A 15,389-nucleotide genomic window follows, 5' to 3' on the forward strand; every position below is an offset into this window, starting at 1 on the left:
GTCACCCTGGGAACAAAACATACATAAATGGGGTGGGACTGAAGGAAAGGATTGGCTGCAGCAGTAATTGCAATATTTTCATCATATTGATCACTGCTCCAGTAGCCTGAGTTATATGGGTAGATTACTATAGCTTACACTAAGTTGGAGGTGAAATGATAAGGGTCCAGGAATCCCTCGAGAATGAGCCTATCAATGCCAGTATTTACACCTAGAGAAGGAATTTAGCTTGCAATATTTTGTAAAGGTATGTACAGAGGACCACACTGCTACTTCTAGAATATGTCAAGAATCCATCCCTTGACTCTAAGGTATAGTGCAATGTGTTTTTTTAACATCCTCTGAAACTGATAAAACAGGAGGGACAGCTGCAAGATGTGGAATATCCAATTTCAACAAATCGTAATGCTTCTGACAAGAAATAAAGATTTTTTTCTGTTCCTGATGAAAGACTTCTTTCATTTTAGCTATGGCCTCAGGAAAAGAAAGCGCTTCTTGAGGGAAATCTGAAGTAACACTCCCCAAAATCAGAGTCTTCAGCTACAAGAAAAATAACCGAAGAAAAACCCTCCAACTCCATTTACTTTTCTTCTGACTGTGAATCAGTGTCAGGAAGACTGGGAACTTTTGTACTTTCTCTGTATGAAATTAGTGAACACACAAAACCTGAAACTTTAAAAGTAGAAATTAATTTTTACCAGATCCAGTAAGTTTTCCTGGTTCACAATAATTGAAACAGGTGAAGAAACATTTGCTTTCTTTTCTTAAGAGGCTGACTCATGGCAGGGGCACTATTTGCGGGATCAGGTATCCTACTCCGGCTATGTAGTACACACTCACTCACTCCCTTCCCTAAGACTGACAGGAGTGGTCATCCCTTGACAGTGAGGGGAACCCTACAGTCATACCGGACCTGTCTTATCACTAGGTCCTTACTGTCTGTCTGAGGATCTACATCAGAGGAACCAACAGATACTGATCATCGGTCTGAGGAACCAAGTGTGGCCATAGCAGAGTCATCCACATGTGACTGAGACAGAGATGGAGCTAGCCTGACATTCAATGACTTCCAAGCAGTTTTCTTCTTGTTGCAGACAGGAGAAGGAAGAACTGTGATGACCGGTAACTGCTCCATGGTGCAACCACAAAAGAAGCCTAAAATGTAGCAGAATCTATGACAGTCAGTAAACTTCCTGATAAAAAATCAAAGATTTTGATGTAAAAAATAAATGACAGTCTCTAAACCACAAAGTACTGCCCTAATACTGTAACTCTACAAGAAAATGTGGAAATTAAGAAAAACAGTTTTTTAGACAGTACTGTCACACAAGCATATATAGAGGAAAAACTCCTACAATTCATGATTGTCCATAAAAAAAAAAAAAAAAATTTTGTAACATAAAAATTATATTTTTCCATGAAGCCCACAGAGAAGTCCACTTTGGCGACAAGAAAGTTGTGAAGTCTTTGGCACCCAAACTGCTTTTCTGTGGCTCCGCTCAAGCCCCTGGCAGTTAGGACATGTGGAAGGTGTCCTGAAACTTTGAAAGTTGGCCAGTGGTCATATCCTAGGCAGGACATACAAAATAGCTTAGGCTGCTGCAAAAATGATTGAATGTTGAACATCTCACTCTCTCTCCCTCTTTTTTTTCACTCTGTGATATACATACGCACAGACTTACATACATGCGGAGGACATCGGCTTATTGCTGCCAGATGAGTTAGGTAATTCTGGACCTGTAATTTCTAATTAATACTACCGTTATCCTTTAAAAAAACACTACTGTTCTCCTCTCTTGCTTCTTGATACCTTATTATGCATCCTTAATGAGAACTCTGCCACAAATGGGGTCATGTTCATGCTTACTTGTTTTTTAAAACCTGCTTTCTCTTACTCCTTACTCACTATCCCTTTCCTGTATTACACTTAATCTACATCAGCAATTACATCAGCTTTTTCTGGAGTATCTATTCCTTGTATAAGTGTTACACCACTTAACACATTTTCATCTATGTGCTTTTATGTCTTTGAATCATGCATGAAGAGCTGGATTCAGCACTAAGCAGTTGCCTTAGGCCCTCTGGCTGGGGTGGGGGTGGGGGTGGGAGGGTAGGGCATGCTAGCTGCCATGGCATCTAATTTTCATTAATTAAGCAATTTAAAAAATAATACATTTCTTCTTTAAGGACACACATCTTTAGTACAATGTTTGCACAGGACAGATGCATTGCTGGCTGAGGGGTGGGGCTGCTGGCTGCCACAACATTTAATTTTACTTAATTAAGCAATTTAAAAAATACTACATTTCTTCTTTAAGGATGCACATCTTTAGTACAATACATGTATGGGATGGACACACTCATGTCTATGTGCATGCATTGAGGATGGACGCACTCGTGTCCATGTGCGTGCATCAGGATTTGAATTCTCAAATGTGCATTTTATGCTGTCATGAATTTGGAACTTCACTACAATCTTACACATGAGCAGAAAGTTCAGAAGGTGTTCTGCCATAAACTGAGACATGAGCATTCAGCAGGTGTTTTGTGTGTGTGTGTGTGTGTGTGTGTGTGTGTGTGTGTGTGTGTGTGTGTGTATGTATAATGCCCAAGTTAGGGATGGCAAGTTAGTTAATTAGGCTACTCAAGCTTAAACCATGTACCTTGGCTAGAGAAACAAAAGCCTAATACTCTACACCAACTACTAGACAGCTTAGTCATCAGCATTAATTGAAATATTCTGAAATGAAAAATGTTGCATTTTATTTCAATGCTTAATGGAAAAGATCTTGAAAACTACAGGTGTAGTTGCATTTTTCAATGAATGTGAGTTTCAGTGCATTTTCAATTAATTTGAGCTTCAATGCATTTTAAAAGAATGTGGGTTTCAGTGCATTTTCAAGGAATGTGAACTTCAATGCATTTTCAAGGAATGTGAGCTTCAGTGGAAGAAAAGTTTACTGTTGCTCATGCTAAGTCTGTTTTCAATGTGCAACTGCTTTGTTTAGCAAATGTCTGTCACTGTTTGTGTTATAGAAGTTGAAAGCAGTGTTAGTAGCACAACAAGTAGCACACTTGCCTTTGGTGCAGAAGTCTGTGGGCTCTCTTCACATTTCAAGCAGTTGGATTGCTAATAATGCAGTGCACTTTAAGAATAGGGGCTGGTGTTGTACTCCTAAGTGTGTCGTCCTTTGGATGAGATGTTAAATTGAGGCCCTATCTGTCTGCATTAATGTTAGGCTCTGTGAGATATTTGACATCTACCTGTTCTGACGAAAAGAGTAGGGGGAAGTTCCCCAATGCCCTGGTCAAACTTCCCTAGTAGTATAAATACCAAAAAGGGTCTCCTCTGAAAAGATACTTCTAGCCTAGTGGGACTAACATGGTCAGCAAAGGATATTTACATTAAAAGTTTTAAATTAAATCCACTTCTCTGTCTTTGATTCAAAAGTACAGAAGAAAACGGTATGCACGCTGACAGTTTTGAATGGTGTTTATGATAACTGGGGGAGAGATAGACAAGTCATGTGGCACCAGAATGCCTGTAGGGGTAGAGGCATTGGTCCATTCCTTGTCCAAGGCACCATTAGACCATGATCTAGCTCTGCATGCAGGTGCCTGAATTCTCTGCTTTGCCTCAAATACATATCATTTACACTCATCTGAAGGAATGCTCTGTCAAATGCGCTGCTAATGTATATATGAAAATACTGTTATTTAAGACCGCTGATTCTGAATCCCTCTTATTTATAAACAATACAATGGGTAATTCATCTGCAATGTATACCAAGAACCTTCCTTTAAATCTCTATGTCTCAGTATTACTTTAGTGAAACTCCCCATGTATCAAGAACCCTATCGGATTATTTCTTGTCATCAGTGTTACAGCAGTGTAACTCATTCAGAAACTGTGAACTAAGAAGCCTGTTTATGAATCGCTTTTATGCATCTTCATCATGCAGATGCACCACATTTAAGCCCTGTCTGTCAAGACCCTTATGACTGAATCTCTCTAATCTCTCTTATTCAATAACATTATAATGTTGTAACTCAGTATCACACTGTGCAACAATGGTAAGGGCATTCTGAGTACCTCTCATGCACACTATGTATGCGTTGTCTGAATCCCAGCCACTGTTAGGTAGTCCAGTTGTTATAACAATGTTTGCTTACAGCTTTTGCTTTTTTGTTTATTTTGCATTGTTCTAGTACTTAGAGTCTGGATGCTTTGATTAGCATTTTCTCCATAATTATGCTTTTCTTGTTATGCTTATTCTGTAGTTTGTATTACATCTGTACTGCTACTCAGCCTAGGTCATGGCTGAAAAGAGTCAATAGAACAATCCACCTACATGGTGAATAAAGCATAAATAAATAAATACCATATGACGTTATGTTTTGACAACTATTATCACTGGCATCCTAACTAGTCATTACACTTCAGTTTTAAAATTAATGCTCTAGAAAAGTTTTAATGGCCATGATGACCTTAAAATGTTCAAGGCAAAAAGTGCTTGAAGACTCAGACTTATACATCAAGTGAGTTCATGAACACTGAAAAAAGGAAACATTTTGGAAGTGCAGATGGTAGTCTTCATGTCAAAACTGTGTTTCTGGTGTGAGATACAAAAATAACAGAAATAGTTTTTGAGAAATACTTAAAATGAAAGAAGACATTTTTTAAGAAATACTTGTCTTTGGATTTTATAGCAAATAAAATAAATATCATGATATTTCTTGAGTATGCCAGCCAAAACATGTTATAAGTATGCATTTGTGAAGTGAATGGCACATAACTGAGCACTACAATGTCTAAGTAGGCCAACTGATGGAACTTATTGACTCATAATTATGCACCTGAAAACAGTTTTTACATCTGAACAGTGATGTTCTCAGGAAAATGTGTCATTAATGATACTGTATTACTGCACTATTGCTTCATCATAACAGGAAGTTTAGGTACATACTTAGTCCAGGAGACTTGGGTGATGCTGAGGTCATCCTTATACTGTACTTGATAGTGATAAGGCCATGTTTGATGTACTTTCACAATTTCTAGCCACCATTTAAATGAAGAAACAGATTACATTGCTAGGGATTGTATAGTGGCAATAACAGCAAGCAGTATACTAATTAGAACTTATTATATAAATTAGAACTAAATGAGGGAAATGTAAGACTGTAGCATGAGCAAAGAAATGCTTGGCAATTACACAGTGTGAAATTAAAGGGGTAAGAAATGTAATCATCACATTGTTAGGGGACAACTAGGATGGCTATAGGTTAAGACTAATGATAGTCTGATGTGAGGGGCTATAGCTGGCAGCTAGACAGTAATGATGCAGCATTAGCTTAGGCAGAGATTTGATGGACAGCATGGTGGGCCCTGCAGCATGATGGTAGGAGGGGGTGATGTACATCTAGGTCTGATTTGAAAAATGTCATGCTTAACTACAAGGAGTAGATGTAGTTAAGCTTGAGGTAGTATGGAAGATCACAAGTAAGAAATCCCATGTACAAGGCATAAGCAGTTTTGGCTGAGAATAAGCTATTTATACTCAGCCCACCTCAATTTTTTATGTGTATGAACCACCACCATCACCATCACAATAACAAAAAAGGCAATGCTGATACACAGGACTGGCTTCCCTATAGATCAGAGTAGTATGCAAAGATTTACAACCCAGTGGGAGAAGTCTGACAATGTAGTGAGCTTATTAGATATGGCATGTTCCTGTGCTTACTCTGTGAATATATATTGATGCTCAATGTAAAATGATATATAAACTGAGTGAATACAATCCTTTCCACAAGATGCTCAGAGAGTAGCCTTACCCTAATATCATGGGAGTGGCAGGTTGGTGGGGCACAGTTCAGAGAATGAGGGGTAGCTGCACTAATCTGTCTTATGGTTTAGCTTTTATTAATTCACTGAACTAGTTAATTAGTCATAAGGGCTTCTTTTGGAACTCTGTCCCTAAACTGGGGAGGGGTTTATAAAATGTTTAAGTTATTTATCTCACAGACACAGGGTTTGATTCCTACAAGGGCAGCTAGCATAGTACTTACCGATAAAACTATGACACTTTGCTAAACACTGCACTTCAGAACCATATTTAAGACATCTGTAGTTCTGATCAGTTTCTAAAAATAGTGCGCCTTTGTCTCACCCTAGTTACAGTTGTGCTGCAATTAGCTGTTGATTTTAGGTATAAAGATATGTGCATACCATTATCTACATGAACTATATATATTTCCATGCATAACTACACTGGAGATTATTAGCATTTTGCTGGAGAATGAAACAGATACTTTTGTTGAGAAATATACAATACTGTTTTTGCCTTACTTTAGTGCAATACCAACTAAAAATGGATTTGTTCTGGATGCGTACTGCATTCTTCCCTGAAAATAAGTCATATACCAACCCCTTACAGACTGCAAACACAAAGCAACTAGGCAGAATATCAAAGTGACATCTGTGTAAGCTTGCATTTTATGCAAGTGTATAGAAGCCAGTCCATCTAGCATTCTTTGGTAATTCTTAAAATCCATTTAATGAATTATACGTAGACCCTGAGGTATGCAGCACACCTAAAATTATCACTATATTGATATGCAGTAGACTCATTTTAAATTGCTTTGTATGGGAACAGAATATAATACAATTCTGCAAAACATACATATCCACAGAAGCCTGCATTTCCTAGACATTTTTATAAATATATATCTTGTACAGAATGCATTCAGAATGTGATATCTGATGTAAAAGGTCGACATAATTTTCATCATGAAACTGTGCGGTCACTTCCTCACATAAAGGATTATAGATCTTTGCAAAATGTCACACTGTTGAAAAGAAATTGGTAAGAAGCTGTAATTCCACTGATACATATAGCTAATTTGTGTCTAAGTGCATGTGTTAATGAACGTCTATCTATGTGTGTGTATATATATATATATATATATAAATATATATATATATATATACATATATATATACACACACACACACACACACATATATATATATATATATATATATATATATATATATATATATACTATATATTAACATATATACCTGCTTATGTTGGTGGCACTTCAGCTGAATGTAAAAGATTCCATGGTACTTATAGAAAAGAGTAGGGGAATTTCCCTGGATCTCTGGCCAAATTTTTCCTAGTCAGTATTGTCAATTGTCACCTTGTGTCTCTCCTGAAAAGAGGCCGCTGGTCTAATGACATTGAACTAGATCAACAAAGAATGAATGAATAAATGAATAATATAAAAGTTATATGCATATCTGGGAGGTTGAAAAGTGACATGGGAAACTGAAACTGGTACTTGTTACAATTAGGTCAAAATCTGATGACAAGTGCTGAAGTCAAGACTCATGAAGTCAATTTACCTAATCTTCCAGTATCAGATATTTCATGCTTTACATGAACCACAGCCAGGGTACTCTTACAAATGTTTCCTTTTTTTCAGTACAAGTTAATGTTTCCCTTTGATTTCAATGGGTTGTGGCAATTGCATTATTTGAATAGTTTTCAGAAACAGGTAACATTACCCCATATTCCTTAATTTCTGTTTTATTTATTTAGCTATATACATTTGTTTACTTGGATGGTTAAACTACTGAAGTTTGCTCTCCACTTTATCAACCAGTTCCTGATATGTGAGAATGCCCCTATTTACATCCTCAGCATATCCATTACATAATAAATTCCACTTATAATGCAATAATCCTAATAACTCACTTAATTGTCTATTTTATAGTCACTTGAACCCAAAGTTGTCTCCCCTTTCCATTCCTTCACATGTAATGCCTTATTAAACTAACTTGTTTCTGGATCCTATACTTTTGAGTCTTCTACATCTTGATAATTGTTAGCCATTAAGAAGATAATCTAAACTTCCACCACATAACAGATGGACTTGTTTTTACATTTGCTCCAACAATATTACCACCTGACTTCTACTGCAATATAAGTTATTACATCTGAAATGCCTAGCTCACCTTTCCTACTTTCTATAAATAATTTCTTTCTACTAATTCTTGTAGGTTTTGCCTCCTAGAGAAAGCCCATCATTAGATAACTAAATAAGGCAATTTGTGGGAGATGCTTGACTAAAAATAAAAATTTAGGTAACAAACACTTACTAACTACAGTGACTCTGTGGGGAAATGATAGTTTCAGCATATTCCATCTTTTTTTTTCTCAAAGGTCTTGTATTATGACCTTGACATTCCTATCCAAAATGTGTGCATGCGTGTGTATGTGTGTATTAACAGTAAAACCAGATATTACTGCAAAGACTTCTAATGGTCTCTTGATCTCCACTAATACCATGCCATGTGTGGGTCTGTTATCCACAGCTATGTGTCATCCACAAACAACACTGCACTGAATGTGTCCACTTCTGGGATACTAATACATGTACATGGTAAATGTTGCTTTAAAAATTGCATTAATCTTTCCATTACCTGAGCAAACAACATGGGTGAAAGGGGTCTATATTAAATTATCAAAAGTTGAATTCACCTAACCGTATTTCCATCGAAAATACCATTCAACGAATTCGCTCTTGTAGGGGGGCTGCACCCCCCCTCACTCCCCGCAAATTATATATACCAACTCCGAGATTGCACTACAGTGAGGAAAAAGCAAATTTTCCAATCTTCACTGTACTGCAATTGCAATATTAAAAATTCATTGAATGGCATTTTCGATGGAAATACCATTCGGTGAATTCAACCTTCGATAATTTAATATAGACCCGGGTGAAAGTGGGTACCCTCGCCTGGTTTCTCTTTTAAGCTGAATCAGTTTTGAACTTACTCTATTTGCAAATATATAGGCATTAGAAATCTGTTAAAGTTTTGAAAAGCTGTTTTGCTTAGCTGTTGATGGGAGCTATGTTTTGAAATGCAAAGGTCAGAATCTGCATTTGCCACCACCCTTACTATGTGCTGTTAGTGACTGTCCCTATTTTTTTTCCCTATATTGCTAGTCTGATATAGCATAAAGTTTTTTCTTCAACTGCCATTGGGCCTCATGTCACATTGCTACATCTTATCATTGGCTTCTGTGAATGACAGTAAATATATTTAGTGTTTTTTTTAGGGGGTGAGGGGTAGCATGCATATTGTGGTTCCATGTCCAGCACTTCTTAGCAAAGGAGATGATGTCCTCAATGGTCAAACTATAAGCTTTGTCTAAATATTCAGAAATCAACAGGTGTGTTGTTCAAACCACTTCAGAGATTTGCTAAATCTACCAGTTTACCAAATCTGTCAGTTTAACCAGTCTGTGTGGAATTCATTATGATGTGGTCAAGCGGCAGAAATACTTACAAGTCATATTTGATAGTCAAACATTCATAACCCAAACTGAGAAAAATCATAGACAACCAAACAAAAACGAAAAAATGAACTGCAGAACTGCTGGCAAAAAAACAAGTAAACCAGAAGCCAAAAATTTAGCACTTTCATCCACTGTTTAATACGTGAACTTCCTCAGAAACATTTTCAAGTGATTTCCAGTTCCTTAAATAACTTACTAAACAGGAAATGACATCATGACCATCAAACTGAAAAAATAAACAAATGTGATTTTCTACAAACATGAAGTATTATCATAATGATAACAAAAAAAAAAAAAAAAAAAATATATATATATATATATATATATATATATACAAATGAATGTATATACACATATATACACATACATATGTATAAATGCAAAAATACAGTCATAAAAATGCAATGTAAATTCATGCTGTGTGAATAGCATAATAATCAACTTGAACATATGAAATGCATATCCAAGGACCTCTCCCACGTAGACACAACAATCACATGCATGCACACACACACACACACACACACACACACACACACACACACACACACACACACACAGTATGGACATATAGACACACACACACACACACACACACACACACACACACACACACACACACACACAAACATAGAACTAAACAGTCACTATGAAAATATAAAATACACGTAAAAAATATATATGTATATGTAAATATCATAAAAAATATATGGCAATATAAAAATAATGATGATATATACACACAAGTACACACACCGAAATGTATATAATATAATATATATAAAATGTAATATATGTATAAAACAAAAAAATAGGTATATATATGAATAATGTAAATCATATCATGTCTCTGAAGGGAATCAGAGTGATATGAACATGTATGTGTGCACGCAACACACAAAACACACATGGATCACATGCATATGGTCTCAAACACCTATCTATATTTCAAAAAACATTTTAAATTAATATAATCATTGAGGCCAGGCAACCTATCAGCCCCAACAAAAGTTGCCACAATGTCTCCTTGCATTCTAAGACATTGTTTAAATCTCCTCCAAATTCACTAGTGTTGATTTTTTCCAAAACTGAAAATTGAAATTTCTTAAAATCTCTACATGTTAAAGAATGTTTGGCCAAAGAATTAAACTGATCTTTGTTTTTTATAGCCAAATTGTGCTCATAGATTCTTCTTTTTAGAAGCCTTTTAGTTTTTCCTATGTAATAATGTTCACATGAAACACAATTGGTGATGTAAACAACATAATTGGAATTACAATTGTAATAACTCTTAGACCAAATGTTGTAATTAAGAGATTTTATGAATACACTAGTACTGTTACTGATAAATCTACACTGCCTACAGTTATTGCATGCATAAGTACCCCTCTTTAATTCTTTGGCCAAACATTCTTTAACATGTAGAGATTTTAAGAAATTTCAATTTTCAGTTTTGGAAAAAATCAACACTAGTGAATTTGGAGGAGATTTAAACAATGTCTTAGAATGCAAGGAGACATTGTGGCAACTTTTGTTGGGGGCTGATAGGTTGCCTGGCCTCAATGATTATATTAATTTAAAATGTTTTTTGAATTATAGATAGGTGTTTGAGACCATATGCATGTGATCCATGTGTGTTTTGTGTGAGTTGTACATGTGTGCACACATACATGTTCATATCACTCTGATTCCCTTCAGAGACAGAGACATGGTATGATTTACATTATTCATATATATATATATATATATATATATATATATATATATATATATATACCTGTTTTTTTGTTTTATACATATATTACATTTTATATATTATATTATATACATTTCGGTGTGTGTATATATTATCATTATTTTTATATTGCCATATATTTTTTATATTTACATATACATATATATTTTTTTACATGTGTATTTTATATTTTCATAGTGACTGTTTAGTTCTATGTTTGTGTTTGTGTGTGTGTGTGTGTGTGTGTGTGTGTGTGTGTGTGTGTGTGTGTGTGTGTGTGTGTGTGTGTGTGTGTGTGTGTGTGTGGGGTACATGTCTATATGTCCATGTGTGTGTGTGTGTGTGTGTGTGTGTGTGTGTGTGTGTGTGTGTGCGCGCGCGGGTGTGTGCATGCATGGGATTGTTGTGTCTACGTGGGAGAGGTCCTTGGATATGCATTTCATATGTTCAAGTTGATTATTATGCTATTCACACAGCATGAATTTACATTGCATTTTTATGACTGTATTTTTGCATTTATACATATGTATGTGTATATATGTGTACATATATTCATTTGTGTATATATATATATATATATATATATATATATATATATATATATATATTTATTTGTTATTATTATGATAATACTTCATGTTTGTAGAAAATCACATTTGTTTATTTTTTCAGTTTGATGGTCATGATGTCATTTCCTGTTTAGTAAGTTATTTAAGGAACTGGAAATCACTTGAAAATGTTTCTGAGGAAGTTCACGTATTAAACAGTGGATGAAAGCGCTAAATTTTTGGCTTCTGGTTTACTTGAGAAAAATTATACTTACTGTCTTTGAATCAACTAAAGCTGGCCTACAAAATAATCCAGCGTACATACAACTGAGACAAGACAGGCCATCACCATCAGTGTCCTGCTATCTAGATTAGAACATGTTGCACCAACCATCTGCCATGCTATCCTCATATAATGCCTGAAACTTGTAAAATGTTGAATACAAAATCTATGATTTATTCACTTGAGCCCTAAATATGAACATCGCTCTCTTACACTAAGAACACAGAGTGGCTACCCATAAAAGACAGAGTATCATTTTTTTTAATAAGATGAATTTGTTCCTTTTTAAATTAGATGATTTTTAAGTTAATTCACAAATGATGCTGCCTACCTCAGCTCCAAATAAGAAGTAGCTCACTCAGGAACCCAGCATATACTTCTCTGCATAGGCCACCATTTACTTTCTCCTGTGCTGAAATATTGCCACAACAGCACTCTTTCTGAGCTCATTAGAAATACTAACAGCCTACAAAAATTCTGTTAATTTACTTGAGCATTTACAACTGTGCTTCTACCCTTGAACTTTTAATACTATCACATAGATGTGAGAAAGACAAACTGAAGTAAACATAAGCAATGTGCATGTAAAAATGACATACCAAAAACTGGGGTCGTCCTAGAGCAGTGAGCTTAATTGCTGTAAATCCATCAGTAGAACTATAACCTAGAAAAGTGGAAAATTATATGAATTAAAAGAAGAAATAACTGTCACTATGTCATTAACATAAAACACACGTGTGAGGTATACAGCATAATTGGATATTTTGACCTAATTTCTTTTTTAGTTATGCACCCAAAGAAAGCACTACACTAACTTCAAAACGTCTTAGCTTTGAACAGATCTCTCTTCAAACTAAGTTGTCTATGATACATAGCACAGCAAAAAGTCCTCTGTCAATCATCCAGACTGTAAGCAGCAATGAGCTCCAGTATTTTTAAATTCCCCTATATGTAAGTAAATAGGATTAAGGATTCTCAGTTCAGATCAAATTAATAGCACACTGACTGGATAGATCAGTCTCTGCCACCAGTCAGACCTATCTTAGGTATACAGAAGTTGTTTCTGTCAGGAATATGGTCACATCTACCTTTCCATTGTCCAGCTCACTATAACTAACCTCCCATCATCTAAAGTACATCCTTTCACACCTAAGAATTTCTCATCCCACAACCCCACCTTACTCTTCCCGCAATGCACAAATGTATATATTATACAGTTTTATTACACTTTAGAATTTTCAACCATGTGTATAGTAAACATGCACTGTCTTCTTTTTTTGTTAACTTCATATAGATGTACTCTCAATAGTCAACACTGTACTATTTACTTTCTCTGCTCTTTATTTGTACCACCATTTCATAATTGTACTGTAACGTCTCGGTTGTGGATGAAAAGAGTCCACAGTGGATCAATACTCTATCCCGGTCAACACAAGTAAATATATAAATAAATAAAAATCTATTTTCAATAATCCCAGGCTCCGAAGTATGACATTATTTTATGTTTACAGTAGGTAAACCATAAAACCATATCCTGCAGAGCTTCTCCATTCACATCCCTCATAAACTCACAATCTGGCAGGCTGACTTTTGGCTCAACAAGCACACATTATAGACACACATAAAATATAGCAAAAGGACAAGAGCAAATACAAAATAGTAACCTAATACATTAACCAAACAGAAATGAGAGATTTCAGAGCAAATACAAAACAATAATCTAATAAAGTAACCAAACAGAAATGAGTGATTTCAGAGCAAATATAAAATAATAACCTAATAAAGTAACCAAACAAAATGAGGGATTTCTGAGTGACTAACCTTACTGGAGAGACAGGAATGGGGTTCAACATTTACTCTTATGCTGCATACAGCATACAGCTAATATAGATTATTTCCATCATTCCTGTTGCCTCAAAATTTATTAGCTATAGGTAGAACAGTCAACCATGACTCTAAGCTCAGGTAAAAGCTCCCTACAATCCCCTACAACATACCTTAAAAGAATGTAACAGCAAAACCACCCCTATCTGAATAATAGCATTCTGGCTTATAAATGCATGGCAGCTTTGTGAAAGAAAAAACAGATTATGTTGCTGCCTTGTAGATGTCTCCTGTGAAAGCCAAAAAGCTGATTTTTCCAGTACAAGCCTCCCAAAAGCATCATAAAAATCCTTTGCATTAACCCAGACAGAGGAAAGAATATATCTGTTAGCAGGTGTAAAACCTGTTAGAAACAAAAGAGACAATTTCTGATATCTCTTTTTTCCGGGAAATATATATCAAAATATGTGCTTTATGCTAATACATTGGAGCAACTTTCTGCCTACATTTTGAGGATGAGCATGAAAGGAAGACAAGTAAATCATTTAATTAAAGACACCATTGAGCAAAGTTAGTTATAAAATAAATAGTGTCTGGCGCAGTCACTCTGTCCCTAAGAAAAAATGCATGAGAAAGACAAGACATCAAAGCCCTGAATTTTTTAATCTTTCCTGTTAGAAGGAACAACTATCATCACTACTGCCTTCCAAGATTAAATGTCAATGCAACAGTGTAAATTAACTCAAACATGGGGTTTGGTAATTTCTCTAGTACCCAAGGAGGAAGGATCACCTTTTCCTCATAGGAATACTGTGTATAATCCTTTAAGGAAAAGTTTCACAACAAGCAGTTGCAAAGCCAAATAGACTCCCAAGACAGATAGTGAAAAAAAACAATATATTTTAAAAATAACAATAATAAAAAATATATTGAGTTGGCAAGTGTGTAAGGCATTTCAAAACAACTGGCAGAACTACCCGAGACAAAGACTATCCTACTGACACCAAAACGAAAATCCATTATGACAAATAAGACTTCTTAGTAGCCAAGTTCCTATTCCCCAGCAAAATTTGAGCCAGATAAAGTGCACAGATTCCCCATTAGTTACTAGAATATCAGTAGTCACACTTTAAAATGCAGCAGTTGAGGAAAGGGAGTAAAAGCAGAAACATGCTAGGAGGCTGCCATAACATAGCTTCACCCAAAGGGTACCACAAGGGACATCTCCAAATGCTCCAGGATGAAAGAGAGCCATGGCTGCCTTAGCTAATAAGGAAATACTAGAATTAATATTGACCTTTCTTTTTCCTTTTAGAGGAGTTGTAGTATGTATGTGTGATAGTGGTAAGGAGGCAGGTGCAGATGCATAAAACAGACTCACAATCCAAGGCCTTGAAATAATATCATCGATCCTTGTCTATAATATAGGAAGCTAGCACTGCAATGTGTGGCAAAAGGAAGAAATCCCATAAACATCCATTTTATAGTTTACCAGATCTGGATGGATTCAGCTGCCTTTCCTAATCTAAACTCATAATGCATGTTAATGTGTTTATTATGACTTTCTGACCTCGCAAGAAAATTTCATTTGAGAGGCAGTGCCAGGTTCTAGAGCTCCATGGCCAGCC

At 35.6% G+C, this 15,389-nt stretch overlaps 1 protein-coding gene across 1 annotated transcript in view; it reads right to left on the reverse strand.

The window, feature by feature from the left end:
• Positions 1-15,389, reverse strand: part of LOC122799370 (proline dehydrogenase 1, mitochondrial-like) — a 972,876-nt gene that overhangs the window by 507,397 nt on the left and 450,090 nt on the right. The window contains exon 5 of the mRNA XM_044068377.1: positions 12,537-12,601. Coding sequence (XP_043924312.1) covers positions 12,537-12,601 — 65 coding nt within the window. The remainder of the gene's footprint in view (positions 1-12,536; positions 12,602-15,389) is intronic.

Source organism: Protopterus annectens, chromosome 4.part0 (assembly GCF_019279795.1).
Source record: "Protopterus annectens isolate FY-2018-M chromosome 4.part0, PAN1.0, whole genome shotgun sequence".
Classification (NCBI taxonomy): domain Eukaryota; kingdom Metazoa; phylum Chordata; order Ceratodontiformes; family Protopteridae; genus Protopterus; species Protopterus annectens.